Source organism: Orbicella faveolata, unplaced genomic scaffold, assembly GCF_042242905.1.
Source record: "Orbicella faveolata isolate gen_17 unplaced genomic scaffold, um_ofav_v1 contig_13, whole genome shotgun sequence".
NCBI classification, from domain to species: domain Eukaryota; kingdom Metazoa; phylum Cnidaria; class Anthozoa; order Scleractinia; family Merulinidae; genus Orbicella; species Orbicella faveolata.
In genome coordinates, this window is record NW_028301540.1 from 15,280,430 (window position 1) to 15,302,871 (window position 22,442).

A 22,442-nucleotide genomic window follows, 5' to 3' on the forward strand; every position below is an offset into this window, starting at 1 on the left:
TGCCTCTACGAAATGTTGCACAAGTTAAAAAGTGTGAAATCAGTTTTTTGCATAAATACATTGGATTTAATGTCAGGTAATGAACTTCTTGTTAGGGACACAGTGGCCTACAGGTTAGTATGCTAGGACTCAAGATTGAGTAACCTGGCTTCAAGCCCTTACCAGGGCCATTGTGATAAGCTCTTAGGCAGGGCACTTCACTCTCAAAGTGCTTCTCTCCACTGAGGTATATAAATGGGTATCAGCAATTTTAATGCTGGGGGTAACCCTACAATGGACTTGTATCCCACTCTTCAGCGCATAGAGATACTCCTAGTAGCTTCACACTTTTGAAACCAGTCAGTGAGTGCCAGTCTGATACCCAGTCATTAGGCTTGAGTGCAGTCTCCACCATAATAACCTTTTAACAAACAGTTTTCAAAAATAAACTTCCTGAATGTAATGACATAACCACTGTATCCTTCCCAGTCACTTTAATTATTATATACATGTAGCAATCTTCTTAATACAATTTTGATGTGAAGTTTATATGAAATAATTCATATATGAACTGCGGTTGTAGATGAAAGTGAAGAATGATCATCGCAGTTGCTTTTCCAATTTAAGCAATTGGAAAGAAGAAGCCTGAAAAAATCAGGGCTTCAACGGGATTCGAACCCGTGACCTCCGTGATACCGGTGCGATGCTCTACCAACTGAGCTATGAAGCCACACATTGGGAGCGAGGTCAATTAATTGAGTTCATATCTTCCCGTGAGGAGTGAAATGATGTGAAGTTTATATGAAATAATTCATATATGAACTGCGGTTGTAGATGAAAGTGAAGAATGATCATCGCAGTTACTTTTCCAATTTAAGCATTGGAAAGAAGAAGCCTGAAAAAATCAGGGCTTCAACGGGATTCGAACCCGTGACCTCCGTGATACCGGTGCGATGCTCTACCAACTGAGCTATGAAGCCACACATAGCTCAGTTGGTAGAGCATCGCACCGGTATTGCAGAGGTCACGGGTTCGAATCCCGTTGAAGCCCTGATTTTTTTTCAGGCTTCTTCTTTCCAATTGCTTAAATTGGAAAAGTAACTGCAATGATCATTCTTCACTTTAATACAATTTTGTTAACAAAACAATATAGGAAAAACAGCCTGGGGGGTGAGGGTCAGCTATATACAGGTTTCATTATACCACATAATTCACCAAAACATTTTCAAGATGTGGTAGATTATGCAGTGTTTTCCAGCGTTGTTTGCTGAACATGATATATGGTATTAAGAATGTCCTGTCAGAGGAGAAACACTTGAAAGCTCTGAAGATACACAGCGAATTGATACAACTTTAATACGACGTATTCTTACCATGTTACTAGAACTCTGCCATTTGCTTGTCCAACAGCTAACAAGTTCTCTGGTTCAGATTTTGGGTACCATGCAACACACTATATCACAAAAAAATATGACTAGCAAATTATTAAGGAACTCTAGAGAAGAATAGGAGGGTTAAAAAGCTACAACCTAAGTTTTATCAATAGCACATGGTATAATGTGATCAAACCACACCAAAGTTGCCCCCCACCCCCCCCCCCTAAAAAAAAAACAGTTAATGTTGTTTTGGTCTGAAAATCAACCGATACAATACAGAAACAATACAGTGTTATCCAAAACAACAGCGTAAAAGGGAAAGGGATAACTACCATTCATTCAACACCACTTTGGATTTTAGTCAGCGTAACAGGAAAATGTAACAGGAAAATTTTTCCGATTTCTTCTTAGTTAGTTCTGTCCAGGGTTGTAGGTGTATGTGCTTGGGTCATTAGGCAAGTGCTTAAAAGATTAGATCACCTTCCTTCATAAGCATCATGTGAGTTACCTTCAGATATTGTATATCAGCCATGACAGACAAAAGAGATGCGTAAGTATCATCAGAAAGCTGAATCACTATCAAAACAAAAACAAACAAACATGAAAATACATTGTATAGCAGATTTAACAAACACTAGAAACTGCATGCATCCTGATTGGTCAAAACACCATATTTTATGGGTTTAAAATGTTACAGAGAAACCATGTTTTACTGTTTTGTGCACACAGTTAATCTCTATGAAGACATGATTGATCATTGCAGTTTTGCACACAACTTAAGCAGTTGTGAAATTAAAGCCAGAAAAAAATTCAGGCCTGAATGGGATTCAAACCCATGAACTCTGCAATACCAGTGTGGGAGCTGGTCACTGTGTGAGTTCATAATATACCCGTAAATGGTGAAGAATACAAGTAAATATATGAAAGATCATATTTGAACTGCAGAGAAAGATATGAAGACATGATTAATCATTGCAGTTATGCACACAACTTAAGCAGTTGTGAAATTAATGTCTGAAAAATCTCCATATCACAAATGTTTTTCATTCTACATTTGTACTGTTATGCTATTCCAAGGTCAAAAGGAGCGGGTTTCATTAAAGCCACAGACCAATACCTTGGCTTCTTCCACCAGCAGCCTTTAGAGCACTGTCCTGTAAAATAAAGCATGAAGACAAATTCAATTGTGTTGTTCAAGAATATATACATACCTTCTCCACTTTTTGGGTTTGACCCTCCCCACCATTCACCATTCTTTTCATCCTGAAAGAACTTCGCAAAGTATTACAACAAGTTTAGATGTATAAAAATTAAATAACAGAGAGATTCTCAAGCCTACCGAACCTTTGTCAGTGAGGGCTTTTATTCCAGTTTTCAGTTTTGGATGAAATTTATCGCCATTTTGGATGATTTTTTGCATGGTTTTTCAGTTTCTGATAGGCCCCTATGCCCCCCTCCTTTGGCCTTTTCTAATGATGAGGCAACATATAATTCAGGCTACATCAAACTTGAGACTACTTCTAGCCAGCAGTGTCCCTCCTTAATATAAGGTGGTTAGAGGGTTCTGCAGGAGGGGCACTCCTGCTGAGGTCAGTCCATTTCAACTGTGTTGCTTAACACTTATAATACTTCAAGGTTGGTGGAGGCCTCTCAATATGTTTGTGCAGATACTTTTAAACTATATTGTTCTTGGGAGATCAATTTATTTGTTAAGTCAACACTCTTTTAGAAAGATGACCAAGTCTGGAATTCTCATGTGGTTTAAATAGACATGGCACGGAGAAGATAGGAATTGATCACCACTTGTGTTCAAATTGATCTACGACCTATCATACCCACCATCCCCTCCCCAAATATGTGTTGGTTCCGTCTAGACACATCTTGCCTAACGTAGGATACCAAAGTTAAAGGAAGTAAACTATAAAGTGTGGTATTTCGTTTTTTTTTAAAATCATTTGCCATATTACCTGCGATCTGGTGACTTTGTACAGACATATTTCGTTCCCATAGGTGATGAACTTGTCCGGTTGGTTTGGAGACCACAACACTTGCCACTTTCCCGTGCTCATTTTGGACAGTTCGTCAGAAAAATGAAGCTAGCTGTGTCATATGGGTACAAATAAAGTTATCCATGTCTCGTTTAAGAGAAAGATAATTAGCTTAAGTCATCGAAGAACTAAAAAATGCCTCCAAATGCCGGAGGAAAAAGTTAAGTTGAAAGTCAGGTGAGCTGTGAGCTGAGAACGCCAGGAAGTCAATAAGATGGTCCAGCGGTTTCCTTATATCATGTGATCTACTCGGCAATGATGTGAAGTTTATATGAAATAGTTCATATATGAACTGCGGTTGTAGGTGAAAGTGAAGAATGATCTTCGCAGTTAATTTTCCAATTTAAGCAATTGGAAAAAAGAAGCCTGAAAAAATCAGGGCTTCAACGGGATTCGAACCCGTGACCTCCGCGATACCGGTGCGATGCTCTACCAACTGAACTAAATTGGAAAGTTAACTGCGATGATCATTCTTCACTTTCATCTACAACCGCAGTTCATATATGAATTATTTCATATAAACTTCACATCATTTCACTCCTCACGGGAAGATATGAACTCAATTAATTGACCTCGCTCCCAATGTGTGGCTTCATAGCTCAGTTGGTAGAGCATCGCACCGGTATCGCGGAGGTCACGGGTTCGAATCCCGTTGAAGCCCTGATTTTTTCAGGCTTCTTCTTTCCAACTGCTTAAATTGGAAAATTAACTGCGATGATCATTCTTCACGTTCTACTCGGCAATCTTAATTGGTTGAAAGGAAAAATTAAAATAACGCCGCGAAAACCCCCGCGCGCGAGAAACCTCCTTTAGCTTCTTTTCAGTCTAAGAGATTTTCCCTGGAAGATTTCTCTCTGTTTCTGGATCAAATATGGGATCTACGACAAATGAATCTGGGTCTAAACTTGAAGAGGGTACAAGAAGAATTTCTCGACGAATGGACTGGGAAATCTTTTTGAAAAGCGCGCTAGGAGGATAAACGCTTTTTTGTCGTCTACATTTCCGGCGGAAGCGGAAAGAAAATTTTTAAATAAACCAGCTCCTAAAAAAGCTGGTTTTTCTGAGCTTCTTGGCTTATAATTTTATGACGAACAGGTTGTAAAAAGGCGGTGAAATGTGTACGGGAATAACAAAATTGCCCGTTGGTAAGTTGGGTTCTGCATTAACTTTTTTGTGCGGTTTTTCAGTCAGACTGAAAGTTTTAGTTCGAAATATAGACTTTTCACACCCTTCTATTTTCTCGTATTCATTCGATCGTTGAACGCGCGGATAGAACCGCGAGAGAACTGGACGCTAGCGCAAAACGGGAGATTTGACAGGGTAGTTAGGCTCAAACACTGTAATTAATAATGATAATAATAATGATCATGATAATGGTAATGATAATAATAATAAGATTAGATTTATATAGAGCTAAATTTGTTGTGGACTCACTCTGCTGCGCCTCGTGAGTCCACAACATTTTGACCACTGTGATGACGCATATCGTTGTCGATAAGAGTACATACAACGCTGAACCACGTTCGATTTGCTAAGTTGACCTCACTGTTGATGGACAGTAATTAGAGAGGGTAACCACCATCCGTCTCCCTGGGAACTGAGTTTGAACAGCACCTGAGGTGGAACGATGACGTTAAGTTTTAATTATCCAGCTGCTATGCCACTTTGCCTGTTCTTAGGACTTTGCACCTTTTAATGTCTGTAAGCAACTCGCACAGTCCTTAATTTTATCTAAGATGGACTATAATGACGTTGTGAGTTATTCCATGCCTGAGAGTGATTACCTAGTTAGACGTCTACAACTCTTTCAGCTGGCCGCCACTGGGTTTGTAAGGGACAAATTTGTAGAGGTGCTTGAACACCTGAGATTACAGCAGCATGTACCTGCGAGAACTCTCCGCTCTAGCAGCAAAATCAGACTAACTACAGCTAATATAGCTCAATACTACAGGTGCTACAAGTTCTACAAGTACTACAACTACTGCAGTAACCACACCTACTACAGCTACTACAGTTACTAATGGTCTTCGGGTCCTACAACTACTACAGGGACAAGTTTTACTACCTGTTCATTGTAAAGCTACACATACTAGTACACATACTACAGCTACCAGTACTACGGGTTCCCAGCTATTACAGATAATACAGCAACTACACATATTACAGGTTTTACAGCTACTTCAGGCATCACGTATACAGCTACTACTAGTACTACAGGAACTATAGTTACTACTGGTACTACAGGCATACTAGCGAAATACTCAGCATGATCTAGTCGATCTATTGTAACTTGCAAGCTGAAGGCTTATGATCTCAACTGAAACTTACCAAATGCCCGAAAGTCGCAGAAATTGTTTCGGAACTTCGACGATATAACCTATCTAAATCCGTCCCTGATTTTTTTTCAGAAATGCCTAGAGTTCTAAGGCCTATTTGGGTTTGACAGGTTTTGCAGTTTATGAGTTTTCCGGTTGAGTTTTAGCACGCCACACAATTTTCAAGTGAACATGGCAATTTTATAGTATGTTCAAGCTCAGGGAATTCGTCACCAAGCTAGAAAACCAAAATGATTTTTGGAATCACTCGGCATTTCCAGAAAAACATAGAATACAGTAAAAGCCCGCGTATAAGAACCTAGTGGTTTAAGAATCTGCTGGCAGAAATTTGCCATTTTAACACCCAAAAATAATAATAATAATAATAATAATAATAATAATAATAATAACAATAATAATCATATTTCTAAAGCGCCCTTTCCTAATGGTCCAAAGGCGCTATTTACAAGGTTAAAAATTCATGTTACGAAAAGAAGTAAAAAGCTAGAAGATAAGTTAAAATAAATAACTACAATAAAACTACAATAAAACTGTTTTCAGCTCTCTTTTAAATATATCCAGCGATTCTGCATCCCTAATAATGTCTAGATTTAGCCAAGACTAAAAGCGGAGCTCCTGGGCCGGGTTGTTTAAAGCCCGATTAAGATAACCCGCGGGTTAAGCGAGAATTTTGATTTGAATTTTGTAACTTTGCAGTGAGGTTTTCTGTATATTGTTTGGCCTTCTGTTTTGAGTTTGAATAATCTCAAAATACACAAAACAAAACGAGTGAAAAACATTTGTATACAAGAACTATTTATACTTCTGTTAACTTAAGGGGGTCTTATACTCTCAGATATAAATTTTTCTCCAGAAAACAATTTTTTAGGAACATGAAGATTCAACATCCCTGTCCACTTGTAAATCGTAATTTGAAACGATTTTCCTCTGATTACTCCTGAATTTACGTTTAAATTAAGAAATCTGAACACTTCTTGTTACCGCCATATCGCGAAGCCAATCTCGATCGGTCTCCAAACATCGTTTTAAAAAAGAACAAACGTTTAAGTTTATTCACGACAACGAGTTTGACTGAAAATAGAACAAAAATAAACAATTATTTACAACATTAGACGGCTGAACGGACAAACCCCGAAAAACGCAAACTTACAGCTTTTTCCCAAAATGAATGATTGACCTCTGGTGGACGATGATCGCGAAAAGGAAATTATAAGAACAGCGACAATGACTAGCTCTAATATAACTCGAAAGATGTTAGTTTGACCGTTGCCACAGAATTTAAACTACTAGTCTTATTAACATATTGACCTCACGCGCGCGCGAAAATACCAGATGTCCCGCGGGGCCTCTTGTAAGCATAATTAGCACGAGTGTTACACTCCTAGCTATATTTCAACATAGCAACACCCATAGCAACCATTGTTTACAGTCTAAAAGTACTCACAAAATGGATTCATTTCAGCGCATTTTAATGACAAACCCCGAAAAACACAAACTTACAGCTTTTTCCCGAAATGAATGATTGACCTCTGGTAGACGATGATCACGAAAAGGAAATTATAAGAACAGTGACAATGACTAGCTCTAATATAATTCGAAAGATGTTAGTTTGACCGTTGCCACAGAATTTAAACTACTAGTCTTATTAACATATTGACCTCATGTGCACGCGAAAATATCAGATGTCCCGCGGGGCCTCTTGTAAGCATAATTAGCAAGAGTGTTACACTTCTAGCTATATTTCAACATAGCAACACCCATAGCAACCATTGTTTACAGTCTAAAAGTACTCACAAAATGGATTCATTTCAGCGCATTTTAATGATACTTTACACAAACGCTTTAAAGATGTGTAGTTATGAGAATTTTGCATCATGGTCCTGAACATTGTTTCTTCTACCATCTTATACGATCCTTATACTTGGTTAACATTTCTATGACTGCATGGTGCGTATTCGGGTGTTCAATGAAACATTTATGTAAAACCTTTAAATATACCCCTCCCCCTGCCCCTAACCTCTCCCCCCCCCTAGTTGAGAGGGCTAATTTGGGCTCTCGGAGACCGAAGTAAAACTTTAAAGCCTTATTTCTCAAAATGACCAAATAGACGGATCATCAATATCTCGCACACGATATCTCCACTGGGTTTTAACCGAATGTTGTCAAATTTTCAACATTGATGAAGGACACAATTATCTAGGTCTTAAACCTCCAAAATTTGCAATTTATGAATTTTTTCCTTGTTATTTAGTTAATATAGTTAATATTAGTTAATATCAGTACACTTTTTCAACATTTCACGAGAAAACCCCCCCCAAAACACTGTTTTCTGAGGTTTGTCTCCTGGACAACTTGCTTATGGACAGGATGAACTTAATTCCATACTTCTCGAACCATTGATTATTACGTTATCGTGTTTATAATGAACACCACTTTTTAACACTAAAGAGCTAGTTATTCCTTAACTATCGTGGCACGTGACCTTTAACGTGATACTAAAACTGTTCCACAGAGTTGTTTTGCACACACAAAAAATTTTTTTAGGTATGAGACCACCTTAAATCCTAGGTTAGCGTTAACCGGCTTCCGAAAAGCCCGGCCCTGTTTACAATAAGTTAATTTGATATGAGTCCGCGATCCATTAAAAAACCAGCACTTGGTCAGCGATCATCTTTAAAAAAAACACGTGACTTCGATGAGCTCTAAACTTGAGTCCTCGATATGGCCACGTGATACTGGTCAGCGGATACCTTGATTTGACAGGTGTTAATTGTTCACAATATGGATATCCAATATCAAAGAAGGAGGCTATAAATCAAGAGAGAAACCAGAAACTGCAAAGGACCGCATACGATAAACGCTACCAACGTAGGATCTACAAGAGATCTGATCAGCCAAAAAAATGTATGAAGACAAACAGTAGACTGCAAGGCTGATACTACGTAAAAAACGTTTCGAGACACCAATATGACAAGAACCGATAAAGTAGGATCGCAACAGTGGACAGCTGTTTCGCCCTTCTTGGAGCTCGTCAGCACTGTGTAGCGAAGATACGTAACGCCAGCCCAACAGCCAACGTACATAAACTGCAAAAACGACCCGTTCGCTATATCAAGTTCGGTACTTTGAACTCACTTGCGCCCCGAAACACGCGTTGCCACATCACGTGTTTCGGTGCGCAGGGAGACAAAGTGTCATGATTGGTGTCTCGAAAAGCAAAAAAAAAAAATATATATATATATATATGGCTGGACAAGGCCAGCCTAAACATTTAAACATTCAACGCGTGGCCAGTATCATGCTTTAAAAACGCAGCGTAAATCAAGGCTGTATATTTCTGTCAACCTTTTAGCTTAGCTGGAGAATGGCCGCCATCTTACACGACTCCGTCGCCGTCGCCGTCGTGCGTACGCGCCCACGAGCAATACCGCTAGCCATGATAACCATGAGAAAATCCATTCATGGGTTTCCTTTTCTTTCCTATATGAGTATGGGGTTCCGCTTGGCGGACCGAAGGGCCGCCGGAGCTCCGCTCTAAGAGCCTGTTTAGCCAAACAAGATCAAGCAGGTTCTTACATGTGGGTTTCTGTTATTTTAACCAAGCACTGTGACTTTGAGATTTCAAATTTATATTACAACAAATTAAATAATACAGTTGTGAATAAATATTGCATATTCAAGGCCGAACCAAAGTTTATTTATTTTTTCTGGTAATCAACAATTATATCTCCTTCATAGAAATTAAGAACCTAATTAAGAACCTACTTAGCCTAAATTGCCAATAACCCCGAAATTCAAGGACCTATTTTGCCAGACTTTAAAAACTGTTGTTGTTTTTTTACACGCGAATTTTTAGTGTACTGTCAGAAGTTTGATTAAGACTTTTGGTCGAAAATTTTTGAAAGTTTTTGACTGTCGGGCATTTAAGTAAAAGTAACTTTAAAGTGATTGAAAGAGCTATCTTTAGAGTTTTAGAGCTATCTTGAGAAACGTCCAGTCGGATTTTGCCCTTTTTGACAGGTAGGGGTGTGACACACAAAACTGTCATAGTTTTCCTCGAGAGTTGGATAACAAGTTTCTAATGATAAGATAATAATAAGTTTAGATGTTTTGATGTGTTGTATCGCTGTATGTTTTTGTAATTGTTTGTTTGCTTGTATTTTGACTTGGCCTTGCAATCCTAATCTCAAATCTCAAAGCTAATTTATATAATACACTTTGCACTGTTTTTTCTCGTGTAGTTATATAAGCTTATTGTCCATGTCAGTTAATTCAACGTGGCAGTGACCAACCCGAAAGCCCTAGCTACTTTGAACGCAGTGCGCAGTTACCTTTCTTATTTATTAGTTCGTTAAGTGTGATCGTCCGGGTGAGGGTAGCTCTGAAAATAACTGTTGTTGGTGACCGACGTTTCGACAACCTGAGCAGAAGTCATCTTCAGGGTCAAGTGAATAGTGTTTTTCAGTCGATGATATTATAAGTCTGGTCCGTTAAACGTGATTGGTCAGTTTAGCCATGATGGTATTGGCTGAAAGACTCGTGTAAAGTTCATAACATCATCAACTCACAAACACTATTCACTTGACTCTGAAGATGACTTCCGCTCAGGTTGTCAAAACGTCAGTCACCAATAACAGTTCTTTTCAGAACTACCCTCACCCGGACGATCACACTTAACGAACTACGTACCACACTGTTTTCACTTTCGTCATAGTTCCCTGATTATAACACTGTACTACTACTACTACTAATAATAATTTATTGATTTATAGTGCGCTTTTTAACATACCAGGTGATCAAAAGCGCATTACAACAATAAATAACCTAAAACTATACAAGTATTAAAAATCAAGTTAACAGTCGCGGTTTTACACTGGATCAGGCTACCGTTTTAGAGACCAAGATAGTGCTCGGCATCAAATTTCTCTTCTATCAGCTTCCGAAGCAGCCACTCACAGGAGAAATTGTGACCCTCAAAAATGTATTCACACGGAACCTCGAGACCAAAACCACCTCGTCTGTTAACTCGCTTCCCCTTTATGACCATTTTCCCACAGTTGGTGTACCTCTTCAAAAACCTGGTTAACCAAGTAGCCATTGACTTAGTGTGAGGAGAGAGAATTAGATAATTAAGTATGTTTTACACATTCGCTTTCGCTACCAGAAAACTATAGAAATCCAACATAGATATATTAGTTTTAGCTCGTTTTGCATTTCTAAGTTACAGGTTACTGTTCCAGTTTATTGACCGTAACAGACACCTGCTAGTTTGTTGTAGGATCATAACTGTAATAAGCTTTGAACTGTAATTGCTACCTGCGATAGTCTTTTGTTAAACTGTTGTCTACTTGTGTTGTTTTGAGAGTTACTAATCTTGTAAACGTTGGATTCCGTTATAGCCAATCGAGCTTTCTGAAATGTATTAGATAATGTTTAGTTATGACTTTTTTATAGCTTTACGTAACCCTTTAGAGTTGTGCTTTCGGCTTAAATAGTCGTGCCTTGTAAAATATTCTTGGGTTACATTCTGGCTGCATTCCGGTTTTGTTCCGGTTGCATTCTGGTTGTGTTCTTGGATTAAAACGATATCGTTGGACCTAAGTTCTGAGTGCTGTTCACGTCTCTCAAGGTAATTCCCTGTAACAGATCCGGTACTGATCCCCTCAGCAAGAGAGTTTCCCAGGTTTTTACAGAAGTGCTTTCCCAGGCCAAAAAACCTATTATCACATTAGGTACGTGGCCTATGACCTCGAATTCTTTGTTCGACGGCTCGTTGTCTGGACCTGGTCAGGTTTTGGTCTCACAACGACTACAGCATTCACGTTCTTCTCATAAGCTTATATATATCTCCCAGTATTGGTTCCCAGTCAGCCTAGTATTCATGGTATCCCCTGATGAAGTTGACTGTGATAAATATTACGACCTGGAACCAAGGAACCAGCTGTCAATACAGTAGCACAGAGCAGCTGAAAGACTTTGCTTAGTACTATGGACATGAAGAACTTTCTTTCACACTGAGTAAAGTCAATAACATACTAAATGAAATTCTTTGGAGAAATGTTTGCCTCCCCTAAACAGTATTCTCCAACGAAGTCACATATAGTTTACCCTTTGAAAGTTTTATTCACAATCACGATCTCCTAGTTCTCACGACAACCTTGTTCTCGTTTTTCGTCAATACTCCTTTTAAAAAACACCGCATCAGGTTAGATTACACAAGTATTAATTTAAAGATAAACAAAGAGTGGTACATGATTGTCTCGCTTTATCACTAAATTTATCTCTGGACGTATCTGCGGAAGTCGCTAATGAACTAATGGAAAACTTTTGTTGTAACCGATAACAACAGCGGCTAATTATTCTCATCGTTCACTCAGTAGTTGTCACTTAACTCTAAGCAGTGCAAAGTTTACCGACAATCCGAGCTTCGAGCTCCGAAATATCAGAAAACCATAACCGATTGTTTTTTCTTCTTGAAATCCATATGATAACGTTAAAAGCTTTTCTTACAAGGAAACGTAGATCAAAGTGTACTGCACCTCCTTTAGAGTACACCACGGACATTTTATGGGAATTTTTGGCGTATTTATTGTGTTTCTGTTTAAAATTGTTGTGAATAAATGTAAATTGAGTGATTTTCCACTTAAAAACGTTGTTCATTAGCTTGCAGTAGACTTTTACTGCACCTCGCTAAAAGTACACCACGCACATTTTACCCTTTTTTTATCGTGTTTATTGCGTTGCTGTTACTCGTTATTGTCAATAAAACGTAACTTGAGCGAGTTTTTGCACATAAAATGCTGTTTATTGACTTCCAGGGGAGTTTAAAGGAAACCTGTGTACAGCGGTCACCCTGTATATAACGGTCACCTGGCCATTTCCCAGGGGTGACCGTTATTTACCGGGTTGATTGTAATGTAAAAGGTAGCCTTTGTACATGTTCATGAATGTTGCACCTTGTCGACGCTGCATTAGGTAGGCAATGAGCATGAAAATACTATGACTAATTTGTGCGGTTCTTCTTTATCGTAAGTTCATACGGGAAAAAATGTGCACACAACTAAAGTAACTACGACGTCTACCCTAGCCTTGGCGAAGCGCGTGTTCTGACTGGCTAATACGCTCGATCCATTTGCCAGTGGGTTGCACGCTCACGTCAGTTTGTTTATTTGTACTTTTTCTCGGCAATTTTTTTCATCGATGTTGACACTTCTTAAAACATAATTCCTATTTTTTTTCTCCTAAAATATGGAAAGATTTAATCATTCTTCGGGATATGAGGAAGATTATTCCTGTGAGCTACGAAATTTCGAGCTCAAGTTTATCGACGGGAACATAAGACGATCCTGATGTACATTTAGGACTGGAGAGCACTCTGACTTAATGCAGTAAATCAAAATAAAGGTTGATAAGTCCATCCTATTTGTTAGCTAATGCAGTAATTTATCAGTATTTTGGCTTCAGATTGACTATTAAATTTACTGAATATTACAGCAAAACCAATAAAAAGAACACACAATTGAAATTCCAGTCCAAAATATGAAGTTCCGTTCCATATTGAGTGGGGGCTTCTGATGCTGACGTCATATTTTCAATAATCGTGACACTAACCTTCACCGATATCGTTTGCGCTAAACACGCAGCAGTTCTGATACCTGTTTTACAATGTCTTCTATTGTAACAGCCGTGGTTAAAGCGACTATTGGCTTGCTTGTGAATAAAGGCAGAGATAAGACAGCGGAGAAGCTGAAAGATGGTGATGTAACAGAACAAAAATTCCGTCGATTGATCATCCGTGAAATCGATGATATCAAGTCCAAGTTGGATGGATTATCATGGAAAGATTTGCTAGTGAGTATCAGCTTCTTTGAGGAAGGAATCGGGTTTTTGTATGACGTTTTTGATAAGGCAAGGTCCAGAAGCGAGCAAGGCGCGTCAACAACACAAGCAGCCTGTGATGAAGCATTTTCTCTGGCCAGAGGAATGAAAAAGTTGGAGCTTATTGACCTGGATGAATCAGCTACGAGGGCTCTTTCTGACGCAAAGAGGAGATTCGAAGATTCTCAAAGAAAAGCAACAGAAGCCTTTAGTAATGAAGCTCTAGAAACGTCTGACCGTATTCTAGCAATGCAATATCGAGTCATGGCGACAATACTAGAGAAACTAGACAATCCTGAGGACGCAATAGCACCATGTAGAGTGCGCGTTGAAGAACTGAACTCTTTGTCAGCAGTTCAGAATAGTTTTGATGTTCAGCTCAAGAAAGGCCTCGGGGGAGTATGGGGTTTGTTTGGTAAACACGAACGCAGACAAATCATTTCTAGTGTTTGCTACGTCAATCTTTCGTCTACGATGTCACGCAAACAGTCAGTAAAGGCGTAGATCCCTGGATTTGGCCTACTGTTGATGTCGGAGAAGACAAAGTTGATCCTTTGCGCGACCGAAGATTAACTGAAGTATTGCCTAAGCACGGCATAGAACAGTGTTGTGTAACACTGTCATTTGGTCAGGAGGGTGAAGAGGAGCACAAGCTGAAGGAGCCAGTGTGTATTGCTACAAACTCCAGCGGACATTTCATTATCGGGGACCGCGACGATTGTACCGTAAAGGTGTTTGACAGCGGTGGTAAATTTGTAAAACTTTTCAGTGTCTGTAGTGAAGTCGTGGATACAAAGTTATACATTCATGGTGTAGCCACAGATGTGCATGACAACATCTATATACTGGTGGAATTGAAGAAGCCTGGAACTGGTCTATGTGAGCGCGCCTTTGTTTATAAATTTGAGAACAATAGCAACCTGCATCACAAGTTCCCCGTGAGGGGAGGAGAGTGGAAGTGGCACAGGGTGATAGTCGCCGACAGTGGCAAAGTACTAGTGCTGAGAAGTGAGAATGTGGTCGATGTGTACGAGAATGATTGACAGTTTGTCCGCAGTTTTGGAGAGGGGACATTAAACTCTGCATTTAATATCACTGCTGCTAATGATGGCCGTGTTGTGGTAGTGGACAAAAGTGATTCTTTTGTTCACATATTCAGTGAAGACGGCGACCATCTGGGCAGATTTAAACGACAGGGATGTTATCGCTTTCCTGAAATTGCTTTCCACCAGGCGAGTGAAAATGTCGTCGTCGCTTCCGCAGAGCCAGAGAAAGAACACCTGCATATTGAAATATACACCAAAGATGGCGAATTTGTTCGCAGCACTCATATCCATGAAGAAAGAATTGAATACTTAAGAGGGATCACAGTGACTTTGGAAGGAAGCATTGCTTTAGTTCTTAAAGAGAAATACAATTACAAAATACTTGTTGAGTGAAAAAAGATAATGTAAAAGGGCCACAACTGATTATTCCACATGTCATATTTGTGCTCCTTTGGACGTACTGCATGGCAAATGTCCTATGTAGAATATGAACTTTTGAAGCTGATGGCGTGTATTGTAGTTGTGTCATTGAAGTTCGAAGGAAATTCGCGGTTTAGCCCTAAATATACGTAAAAAAAGGGCCATAAAGTATTGGTTGAGCTCAAACTGACATATTCACGAGTTTCAGAGGCGTAAAAACTTGTCTAGTTTTTTCTCAACGTTTTTAGAATGAGCTAGTCGTTTTCTCTGTATCGTAAAAATTGATCAAAGTCTTTGACAGACTCAACCTAAGAATGTTACATTGTATTAAGAACGGATATTTAACAATTAGACCCGTAGCCCGCAAGGGCTACGGGTCAATAGCCCATTCGGCTTCGCCTCATGGGCTATTGACCCGTGGCCCTTAAGGGCGAAGGGTCTAATTGTTTTAGTATCACCCAACTAGTCGGACAGAAAAGGTAATAATAAAGTTAGCAAATGCAAGTTGAAGAAATATTTATTTGGGAATAAAACGAAAGAAAGCGTCACGCTCGATGGCGCCAATTTCGCTACTCGATGACTATTACTAATAGTCCCCTAGTAGCGTAGCCAATCAAAATGTAGGATTTGCATTAGTCCACTAGTTGGGTGGTACTAAATCGTAATATTATATCTTGTAAGAATACCTTTGAGAGATAAGAGTAATGCCTTAATAGAACTTACCCCGAGGGGAGGGGGTGCTTGACACAAAATGAACCGTAAGTATTAAATTAAAGCAAGAGATTATCAAGGTAAATCACCTCGATAATCTCTTGATTAAAGTAACTTTCTCCTCCGCTTCAGAGAGCTGTAGCTCCAGAGCTCCAGAGCTGTAACTGGTTCTCAGTTTTTGATTCAGCGAAGCAACATTGATAAAAGGAGAATCTGAAGGAAGATTGAAAACATTACAAAATACCATTTATCAGTGCCTGAAATGAGTGCAATTTATTAACATACTTTTTCTTATGGTCAAACGGCCTCACACGCTTTGGACAACATGTAAAAATTATAAATCTCGTAACTTAAATAATGATAGCAGCTAGGACTGGCATGCCGTTGTACATGAACAGATTCAATCTGAGAGGATTAGATTGTAAAAACATTTGTGGAGTGGAATTCTTTCAACTTGGGAATTTCCACTTTTTTAATTTAAGCGAAATCTTCTTCACAGATTTGCATATAATTTTCCCTGTTTTCCTTCTGTGGCTAATAAAAAGATTTTTAGAAAAAAATATGGGTTCACCGGTTTAGTTTTTAAGATAGATGCGATTGATGGTAAAAAGTGGGTCAAGTTTGTTGCTATGCAACAGAACAGTAAAACCTTAATTTTTGACATAAACACAATGGAAAGTACAGTGGAGTTACCTTAAAAAATAGCACAGCCATTCAAAACAGAACAGTTCCAAGCCTGAAAAATCGCACCTAGTGCTATAAGTCTGGAAAAAAAAACAAAACTGTTTGAGCCACCTTAAAACAGTATTTTTGTAACTAGTGCCCGCAGAGCTTCATGCTGGGCGAGTTTGAGGAGATTCGATTTTTCCTCTGTTTCCAAGTCTAGTTGATATTTGGGCGAAGCTGCTCTTAAATACTATGATTATTATAATTATTACGAGTGAATTTTTCTAATTAGCAGACATAGCACGGGAGAAGTCGAAAAATCGATTTTTCTGTCTTTTCGTCCACAAGTAGCCCTTAGGTAGACATAAAAGGTGGCATAGTTTTTTTGGAACTCGAAGCGCTTTAACTTCGAGAAAATCGAGGAAAACGATTTTCGCCTCGACGGTCACAAAATGGCCGATGGTAAAGGCTTAAAATTAGTTATCTAAACTTAATTTGTGTCCGCGTGTAAAGGAAAACCAAAACTTATCGATACTTTTTCTTGAAAGACCAAGTATTCAGCTATCCAAAAGAGGTTAGAACTTGACTTGAGCGCCATTTGAAAATAAACATACAATTTTGAAAAAAATCCCTTTCAGTTACAAGGTCGAATTCCTAATTTACGAATAAAATTCAGAGATATTTTTCGACATGTGCCATAACTCCAAACTCCTTGAAACTTCGCCTTTGGGACACGTTTATGTTGTTGTAAAACATGTATCAAAATCAGCTTGGCTTATTCTTCGTGTGGTTTTTAACGCGCCGCTGAAATAACCGGATTTTAATGAAAATATCAGCAAGAAGTAAACAATAGACTGCTTGCGTGTTTTTCTGAGGCCAAGAGAGTCCGCTGAAGTAAAGCGGTTTAACTTCTTTCATTATCATATTTTCGTTCTGCGTGTCAATATGCTTCTTTTAAAGTAAAATAGAATGATAACATGAGTTTATTCATGCATTCAAAGGTACCTTAACTCACAAGGAATATTTCAATCTTTTTACGTTAATTAGATTTATACTGACAAACGGACAATGTGTAGATTTCACAACCACGTAACGGCACCGCAATTCTAAACAATTCAACTTGCTTAACTGTGTACATGTATAAATAAAGTTACAGAGTTGCATTTACTTCAGTTGAATATGGAAAACGGGGCTGCAAGGTAAATGCGAGCAGGCGCTTATTTTCCAACCTTTTCATGTAGAACGTGTCCATTTAAAACTGCGAAGGTAGAACGGAAGGTATAATATATGGATTTAGGCCAGCCTAAAAGCGTAGCTCCTGGGCCGGGTTGTTCAGAGCGCGAGTAAGCTAACCCAGGAAAAGGTAGAATTTTGATTTGAGTTTTCAACTTTGCGGTGAGGTTTTCTGTAACATGGATGTCCAATATCAAAGAAGTTCACGGTAAAGCAAGGGTGCATATCTCTGTGAACCTATTATTTGGAGTATGGCCGCCATGTTGCGCGACTTCGTCGTCGTCGCCGTCCTGCGTACGCGTCAACGAGCAATACCGCTAGCCATGATAACCATGAGAAAAACAACTCATGGGTTTCCTTCACTTTCCTATATGAGAATGGGGCTCCGCTCGGCGGCCCCAAGGGCCGCCGGAGCTCCGCTACTAACCTGCGCCGACAAAAACAACATTGATTGCAAGAAAGATTTCCGCTGGCAATCCCGACATAGCAGCATTTATAAGTCTTAGGATTTTTATTCTATTCTTCTCTCCTTCGTGACCTCTTCGTAGAACGGATACCATGTTGGAAATCAGCAAATTGGTGTTGCCCAACCTGTCTTTTCGTATCACTGCCAAATACGATTCGCTGACCTCTGACTTTCCGCGACAATCTCGTTCATCGGTCTTCATCAGTTTATGCGCCGATAATGGAAGAATAACTGACCAGAGTCCACCTGCATTGCTTAGTAATTCTTCTGACCCAAAATCCAACAGTTCATATTTTTGAAACATACCGAGAAACGACAGAAACCTTTAAAAAAGATCCGCATTTGCGAACTTCGGTCGTCCGACCTTCAATCTGCTGTATATATAACGCGTCACGCCTTCCGAAAGCAAACGAAGTGTTAGCAAAAGTCTCAAAATTAATTTAGGTTAGAGCTTCGATCATTATATGGTTGCAGTATGTTTTACACGACGGCAAAAAAAACAAAAAACAAAAAATGCACAGCAAAAAAAGAAAAAGAGAACTGAGGATACATATCGTTTTTACATGCAGCGGGACGTCTAAAATAGAATTCTCTTGGGAAAATTCAACCTACTCACTGGGTAAAATTAATTAGCTTAAATGGATTTGGCGTGCTTAAATATTCTATCCTGCAGTCCAGCTAACTATTGCAAGCGGGGCTTTTAGTGAGTCATGGATTGCCAGTCGCAGAAAGTCGAAACAAAGTGAAAACATTAGAAAAAAAACTTCGCTTTGGCGGGAAATATTTCTGACCGAACTTTTGATTGGAATTCGCGGGACGTATTGTTCTCCTATTTGTTTGTAGATGCCAATTTTAACTAAACTATATATTGACAAAAGTACAAAAGACTATCAGAAACATGTTTTGCTTCGGAAATAAACGGCCGCTCTTTGGTAAAATTCCACGGCCGGGAAAGAAACCGTGACTTGCAAACAAAATAAACAATGAAATTTAAGATTTCTTTCCCAAATTTAACCTGTATTGCCGGTCCTGAAATGACTCTGAAATAACTTTTTGCAAACGAACTTGATAGGTTACAAAAAACGCAACTGTTTTAAGAGTTCCTGTCCATAAAAATGGAAAATATCTCGGCAAGGGTCGAAAATTCGATTTCGCTCATATTTTCATGGTAGATAGGCTAGGGCATGACAAAAACTACTGGATAGTTTTTTTGGCAAAATATCCTTTTATTTCAAAGAAATATACAAAGTACCAAATTCCGCTAAAATCGTCATTTTACGCACCATTTTATTACACAAGTTTGAGAGCCTCGCATGCAAAACCACATCATTCTTCCGTCTTTAAAACATTCAAATATTTTTGTGTAATGTTTAAATGTGTACTGGGTTGATTTTAGGGAATGTTGCGTTGTCTTTTTGGGTGCAAAATAATTAAATTTCGAAGACATGTATTTCATTCACTTAAAAATACTTCGTGAATATAATTAATTTTCACCATGTGCGAAGCCTTCAAATGGATCAAGCTTCTGGTGGTTGAATCGCAGAAGGATGGTCTACAGATTCCTGTAAAAATTTCTTTGGGCAAATGATTGTGAGCGACGCGAGAGCTTTTCAAAGTACGTCAAAAATGCAAATATTTGACCGTTCGTCGTCAAATTTCAATTTACGGGTTAGACGTATATTTTAGCATGCGCCACATGACTTGACCTATGCTAAGTTGATATAGACACAGAGCTGATAATTTCGAAATGTTCTAACCTCATTTGCTGTAAAAGGCAGGTCCAAAGCCGATTTGACGTGTTTCTCTCACCATTCGTCGGACATAAAGCAGAAGTTTGCTCTTGTTTACATAACGTCCGATGTACATCGCTAACTGTCAACTTATTTAACGGTCGAATACCATGAATCTGTGACCCTCTTTCGACACATATGATCACCACTGCATCTAAGTCAAAAACGGCTAAGTCATTTGTAGATAGTTGCTTGCTTTGCACTACACTAAAATATTACGTTTGATCATCATGGTTTGATGGTTTGCAACGGTTCCTTGTTCGTCTCGCAATGCTGTCATCCCATTTTAGGGGGTAGGGCTAGGACAATTTCTATCCTAATACGTAAGGCTCCGTAAGGCTTGGAATCACTGGGAGCACACAATCGTGTTGAGTAGGAAGAGATTGACTTAAGAAATGAAAAGAATGAATAGTTTACCATTGCCCCTGTTGTTATCTTTTACTCGACCACCGCTACCTACATGCCCTGCGTAATACTGGAACGCTAAACTCATACCTAGGTCTTTTCGCGCTATGCAATTATTTTTGGTTTACATGTAATACAGTGGGTTACCCTCTGGGAAAGGGTGGTGACCGCTTAATGGGGCTAGCCGCTTAAATAGAGGTTGGTGTACCTTGAATATTTAATTTTTCACTATCGGGCTATAAATTTCTTGGTGAACATGGAGTCAATTCAAGACAATCATGATAGACGTGCGTTTGAATTATCACTCGTCATGCACCTTCAATTTCAGACTCTTATCTGCCATCGCTCTTTCCAAAACAAAGTTCTTAAATTTTGGGTGGCCGCTTAATAGTGGTAAAGACAGTAATAAAACCCTTATCGGAATGACCAAATGGTGGCCGCGGAGGTAACCGGTCAATAGGTGTTTTATTTACAATAATTTACTGACGATAATTTTGGACTGTATTGACAACAGTCCACTATTTTCTGTTACATACCAATGCCTCGCCACTAAGCAAACAAAATACGCCAAATAAAATAGCATGGCCAGGGCTATTTACTCACGTAATTACTAATTAAATTTAGTCTGTTTTTCTCACGAATTGGACACGTTGTGATATCCTATTTTTATTTCAGCTAGTTCTTGCTTCATTGATCTATAATTTGTTTATGGCGATTTTCTTAAAATTCTAGTGATTACAGGCACTAGCTTTATCAGCTGTTGTCTGAAACTTCAGAACGTACAACAAACGTGATTGGACCGACGCCACGTACACTATAGAACACGATCATATAAATACACACATATTATATTATATATATATGAACAAACAGATGAACAATGATTAAATTGTTTCACTTATCCTGAGAGTACTCTATACAAAATAGATCAAAATGTGCAGCATATGCCGTGACAGCATTGCGTGACGAACAAATAACGGCTGTAAGGTTGTGCTGCGCCGACACGCTTATCAGCAATGGTCAGCAATCGATCAAACGCAATATTTTGGCGAAGCGTAAAGCAAGCAACTATCTATAAATGACTCAGCCGTTTTAGACTTAGATGCGGTGATGTTCATAAGCGCAGAAAGATGGTCGCAGATTCATAGTATTCGACCAATAATAGGCTGACAGTAGGCGATGTACATCGGACGTTAACCTTGTGTAAACAAAAGCAAACTTCTGCTTTATGCGCGACGAATGGTGAGAGATCGACTAGAAACAAGTCAAATCGGCTTTGGACCTGCCTTTTACAACAAATAAGGTTAGAACTTTTCCAAATTATCAGCTCTGTGTCTATTTCAACTTATTATAGGTCAAGTCGTGTGGCACATGCTAAAATATACGTCTAACCCGTAAATTGAAATTTGACGACGGATGGTCAAGTATTTGCATTTTTGACGTACTTTGAAAAGCTCTCGCTTCGCTCACAATCATTTGCCCAAAGAAATTTTTATAGGAATCTGTAGACCATCCTTCTGCGATTCAACCACCAGAAGCTTGATCCATTTGAAGGTTTCGCACATGGTGAAAATTAATTATATTCACGAAGTACTTTTAAGTGAATGAAATACATGTCTTCGAAATTTAATTATTTTGCACCCAAAAAGACAACGCAACATTCCCTAAAATCAACCCAGTACACATTTAAACATTGCACAAAAATATTTGAGTGTTTTAAAGACAGAAGAATGATGTGGTTTTGCATGCGAGGCTCTCAAACTTGCTTAATAAAATGGTGCGTAAAATGACGATTTTAACGGAATTTGGTACTTTGTATATTTCTTTGAAATAAAAGGATATTTTGCCAAAAAAACTATCCAGTAGTTTTTGTCATGCCCTAGCGTATCTACCATAAGTATATGAGCGAAATCGAATTTTCGACCCTTGCCGCGAAATTAAGAATTTGTCTGATTTTTACAGGCAGGCACTCTTAAGCTTTAACTCAGTAAATGTCTCCTCTAGCGACTAGTTATCTTAAATTAATTATTGGACGGCCTCGTAGTAAAAACGTTTTTGACTTCCTGTTTCGCCTTGGTGTGAAATCGA

At 38.8% G+C, this 22,442-nt stretch overlaps 1 protein-coding gene and 1 pseudogene across 4 annotated transcripts in view; one reads left to right on the forward strand and one right to left on the reverse strand.

The window, feature by feature from the left end:
- LOC110050413 (GATOR2 complex protein MIOS-like) overlaps positions 1–3,636 on the reverse strand; it is a 40,743-nt gene extending 37,107 nt beyond the window's left edge. For 3 of the 4 annotated variants that reach the window (XR_016206011.1, XR_016206010.1, XM_089284764.1), the window contains exons 1-4: positions 3,323–3,636; positions 2,473–2,509; positions 1,864–1,931; positions 1,353–1,432 (exon numbers count right to left, since the gene is read on the reverse strand). Coding sequence is in view for 2 of the 4 variants with exons in the window: in XM_089284764.1 (XP_089140890.1) it covers positions 1,353–1,432; positions 1,864–1,931; positions 2,473–2,509; positions 3,323–3,424 (287 nt within the window). In the remaining 2 variants the exon portion in view is untranslated. The remainder of the gene's footprint in view (positions 1–1,352; positions 1,433–1,863; positions 1,932–2,472; positions 2,510–3,322) is intronic. The other variant, XM_089284765.1, reaches the window with a different exon arrangement.
- Positions 3,637–13,368: 9,732 nt separating this feature from the next.
- LOC149115214 (uncharacterized) lies at positions 13,369–16,570 on the forward strand (annotated as a pseudogene).
- Positions 16,571–22,442: the final 5,872 nt, after the last annotated feature.